The sequence below is a fragment of the Cicer arietinum genome, chromosome 1, assembly GCF_000331145.2.
Source record: "Cicer arietinum cultivar CDC Frontier isolate Library 1 chromosome 1, Cicar.CDCFrontier_v2.0, whole genome shotgun sequence".
NCBI classification, from domain to species: Eukaryota; Viridiplantae; Streptophyta; class Magnoliopsida; order Fabales; family Fabaceae; genus Cicer; species Cicer arietinum.
The window spans coordinates 42,383,041-42,387,933 of record NC_021160.2 but is presented as its reverse complement, the minus strand read 5'-3'; the positions used below and the strand labels follow the sequence as shown (position 1 = coordinate 42,387,933).

At 30.6% G+C, this 4,893-nt stretch overlaps 1 protein-coding gene across 1 annotated transcript; it reads left to right on the top strand.

Moving 5' to 3' along the window:
* Positions 1 to 609: 609 nt before the first annotated feature.
* On the top strand, positions 610 to 1,313 carry LOC101490980 (uncharacterized). Its single transcript, XM_004488822.1, has 2 exons — positions 610 to 910; positions 1,033 to 1,313. Exons 1-2 carry the CDS (start codon positions 610 to 612, stop codon positions 1,311 to 1,313), a joined length of 582 nt encoding a protein of 193 aa, XP_004488879.1.
* The last annotated feature ends 3,580 nt before the right edge of the window (positions 1,314 to 4,893 follow it).

The following is a 4,893-nucleotide window of genomic DNA, read 5'->3' as shown; positions in this document are numbered from 1 at the left end:
GAAAGAGAGAAACCGCAGTGAATAATTTCGAACACGAGAGAGAGTGATTTTGTGGTCTGAGATGAACTCAGCAGCGTCTGCCACGTTTATTTTTTTGGGTTATCCTAACTTCGGGTGGAAATGAAATAATGAAGGCATCTTTTACACAGAGTTCCCTAATTTCCTAATTTACCCCTTAACTTAAATTACCAGATTCTAGCCTCCGATAGACACCAATACATAAGTTATGTCACTCTTTTCACCAATCATTTATTCTTCAACACTCAACCTCAAATTATTTATATCTATTTCATGTTTTTGGAGTTCAAAAACCCCATTCTTCTATCCATAGACTTCATCAATTCTATTTTTCTTCATTGCAAATGTAATGTAGCTCTAAAATCCTCTTTATTGTCATTTTGGTTGTTAAAGTTTTTGAAGTTCTTTACTGAGTGGTACCAGATTATGGGATCCAATGTTTTATTAAAAACTTATTATTATCAGATTCACACTTCTAAAAAAAACGTAACACATTTAAATTCACGCATCTGGTAGGTGTTAATGTATTCCAGAATTGTTTGTTTTGTTAATAATCGAGTTTTAATTTATGTTAAATGTTTGTAGTTAACTATGGTTGAGCCTGAAGCTGAATCCAAACATTTATCGGTACATGATTTGAAACCTGAGTCCGTAGCTGAACCCAAAATTGAGTTTGTAGCTAAAGAAATACATGAGCATGTATCTGACTTGAAATTGAAGGAAAGTACTAATTTGAATCCAAATATTGCAGTGCAAGTGGTGATTGACATTGATGTTGAGATGTACTTTATTACTGATAATAAATATAAATGTCGAGATGATTTTATTGTCTGGGTTCTTCGTCAAGCAACTAAGTCAAGATTTTTGCTTGTAATTACAAAATTTGATCATGGTTTTGATAGAAGAAAACAATTTTTTTGTTTTGGGTTGCAAAAGAGGTAGTATGTATAAAGGAATCAATAAGAAGTTGAAATGCGAAGATACATGATCCAAGAAATGTGAATGTTTATTTAGGTTGTGCAATTATTTCTCGACAACCAAATAATGGAATCTTAGTGTTGCCAGGATCACACAATCATGAGATGGATAAAAAATTAGAAGGTCATCTCGTTGTTGGTCATTTAAATGAGGAAGATAAGGAACTTGGTGAGATGACAAGGAACATGGTCCTACCACAAAATATTCTAATGACTTTGAAAGCCAAAAGAAATGAAATTGTGGCTACAATGAAGCAAATTTATGATGCGCGTCAAAGATACAAGAAGACTATAAGAGGTCCGAGATCAGAAATGTGAAATCTGTTGAAATGTTTGGATGATCGCAAATATGTATACATATATAGAACGATTGATAAATCTGAAACTGAAATTCAAGATATTTTTTTGGCTCATCCTAAATCAGTCAAGTTTTTTTAACACTTTTCTGACTATGTTGCTGATAGACTTGACTTATAAAACAAGTCAATATGAAATGTCGTTCTTTGAGATCGTTGGTATGACTTCAACAGTGATGACATATTCAGTGGGGTTTTTGTTTCTTAGGTTTAAAAAGGAGGATAATTTCATATCTATTGAAGTTTGAAGACAAGATTTCTAAGGTAATTGTGACAGACAAATATACCGCATTGATGAATGTTGTTGCAAAGATTTTTCCAACCTCTACAACTTTAATGTGTCAGTATCATATTTCAAAAAATGTTAGAGCTCGATGCAAGTTGGATAAGAAACAGGTCAAATCGACAAAATTATGAAACACGATAATGAGAGTTTGGGACATTGTAGTGGAATCTATTTCAGAGGTTGCATATGGTGGTGCTGTTGTCAAGTTCAAAAATGTGTGTGAAAAATATCCAAAATTTCTCAAAAATGAATAAAAGATGTGTTGCACTTTGGCAACACAATCACAAACAAAGTTGATTATGCTCATGGTATGTTGAAATGGTATTTATTGGATTGTAGGATAGTTAAGGTGATTTGATGAAGGGTTGGGAAACAATAAGCAATATGATGCAATCACAGTTCACTGAGATGCAACCCTTGTTTGGAAGGAGTTTGAGTGTGTTAGAACACATATACAAAGACAAAGTTTTGTATTCAAAGTTGATGTTTATAACTTCAAAAGCTGGATTGAATTTTATTCATTGCGAAGAAGCACGAGCAAAGGAATGTGATATGGACAACAATGTTGGTCAAGAAACACAAGAAAAAGACGAGTTTAAATTGTGTTTACAGTTTTTGTAAATATTTCGAATGACTTAATACTGAAGTGATAAAACAAAAATGATAAAATAAATGACTCAACAATTTTATCCTAGCTCGCTACTAACCCAATAGCTACGCCCAATCCTTCCCTTTCAAGACTTTAATCCACTATGATTAGAACTTACACTTGAACAGTTGGATGGTCACAATGATTGTGTTCAATCTTCTCACCTCCAACTTTGTATCGTCAAGTTGTTGAGAAAATTGCAGCCATTACCAGACAAAGTTTACAAGTTTTAACAAGTCTTATTAACTTTCAGCTTAGAGCCGTTAAGCCATTGAGGAACACAATCAACCACTACTAGGCTTGGTTACAAATAAAAAATGTTTGTGGGTTTGAGAATTTTCTCTCTAACTAGAACGTATTTGTAATATAAGCTCTAAAATTTTTCTTTCTCAACACTTAGGTAAATTTGACAATTTTCTAACTCAGTATTTTTGCTTGCTGGTTTAAGATTGTTTTCACTTTGAATGAATGTTGTAAGTTGTTGTGATCGAGTCTTTTGTTTGAATTCAAAATCAGGTTCTATTTATAGAAGCATATGCAACATTGCCTTTGTCCTTCAAAGTATGGATGAATGCCCTTCAAGGAATGTTCTTCCTATCCTTCATGGTATAGTTTATTTGTCCTTCAACATTACGCTTCAATGTCTTCAAAATTGTAACCGTTGAGTTCAACTCTAGCTGTTGAGTGTAAAACTAAGACTTAAATTTTTTTTCTAAGTGTTTATTGAGTTTCAATTTTGCGGAAACATAATGTACTTGATCAGAGACAAATAAAAACCAGAGGCATGAACACTAGACCATAGGCAGAAACAACCAGAGGCAGCATCACCATAGGCATAATTACTGGACTAGAGGCAAACACCAGAATCATGATTTCTTGACTAGAGGTAAAAACATCAGAGGCATGATTTCTTGACCAGAGGCAATGATCAGAAGCAATATTATTTGACTAGAAGCATGGACCAGAAGAAGTTTAACTTGACCAGAGCCAAGAACATCAGTGTAACATCCTCTAAATTTACTATTTAAAAATAATTAGAAATTATCAATATTAAAATACATGTGATAATTATTTGTTTTGTTCGACTTACATTAGTTGATAAAGTTGTTAGTAATAATTATCTAGTAGAAGCTAACAATGTACTTGAAATATGTTTCATTTCACCCAAATTAAATCTAGTAAGTGATTACCAACTAAGTCTATATGTTTTATTTGTAGATTATAGTGAGTGACTCTATGGTACGGTCGTCCTTAATTGAATGCTAAATGTGATATGTGTTGTTAACTCATGTTGCACTTAAATAAATTATAAAGGCCCTCGTCATGTTTATTATATCTTCAGAGACTAAGCTTCAGTCTTGATTGTGGTAATTTAAATAATGATTTGCTTTTTCTTCATTACAAATTTCGAGGACGAAATTTCTCTAAGTTGGGTAGAATTGTAACATCCCAAATTTCATAATCAACTATTTTATTAATTAAATAGGATTTTAAAGAAATTAATTTGGTGTTAAAATTATTTTAGAATATATATTGATTAATTTTATGATTAGTTGTCCTTATATGTGTGAGTTTCGTATGGTTTGATAATCGTATATATATTTGATTTAATGAGTAATATAAATTATAAGTATTATGTTTAGTTACTTAATTTATTTTAAAATAGTAATTACTTAAATTACTTTTTATAAATATTAGTTTTGAAATAGTCGTAATATGTTATTAATGAAATTGTGTTAACAAAATTAGTTCTGATAATAGGTGGTTTTATTTAATATAATAATAATAATAATAATAATAATAATAATAAGAATAATAATAACAATAATAATAATAATAATAATAATAATAATAATAATAATAATAATAATAATAATAACAATAATAATAATAATAACAACAACAACAACAACAACAACAACAACAACAATAATAACAACAATAATATTGTCTACTTTCTATTCCTCATTTAGGTCCAATACTAAGAAAAGAATATTGAAACCCTAGCCGCTACTACGAACCCTATTTCACAAACCCTTTTATAAATAAAACCAAAATCCTAACCACCATCACCTCCTCTTTTTCGGAATCAAAAGCTTATAATTTATTTTCCTTGTGAACGACTTGGTGGGGCTTAGAGCTTTGTACTAGGAAGAAAAGTGGCCAAGGTAAGGGTTTTTCCCCACACAAGTTATAGTTAGGCCGTTAGTTGAATGACATGAAATAAATAATCGTGATTACTTGTATTTTAAAAGAAAATAAATGTAGACTAATAAAACTCTGTGAGAATGAATTTAATATTTGACTCTTATGTAGTAAAGTATGAAAATTTATGCGATGTATGATAAACAAAATTTAACTCTTATTATATATATTAGTTGGAGTGTGAATTTTATTGTTATATGTGTTAAAGTGTCAATTTTTACGGCCTATATAATATCAAACTTTTATCTCTATGTGATTGTCCTAATTTTTATCATTATGTGGATGTGTGTATGTGTTCTTAATGATGTGTGAATAAGGTGATGATTTTAAAAAAGTGAATTTTGAATACTCATGGCATAATTCTTAGTGGGCTGTGTGGGAGTATATCTATTTCATACTGCA

Excerpts from the sequence above, each read along its gene's own strand:
- LOC101490980 (XM_004488822.1), top strand. The coding sequence starts at position 610 with ATGGTTGAGCCTGAAGCTGAATCCAAACATTTATCGGTACATGATTTG. Across the intron at positions 911-1,032 it reads AATTACAAAATTTGATCATG|GTTGTGCAATTATTTCTCGA; the intron begins GTTTTGATAGAA and ends ATGTTTATTTAG.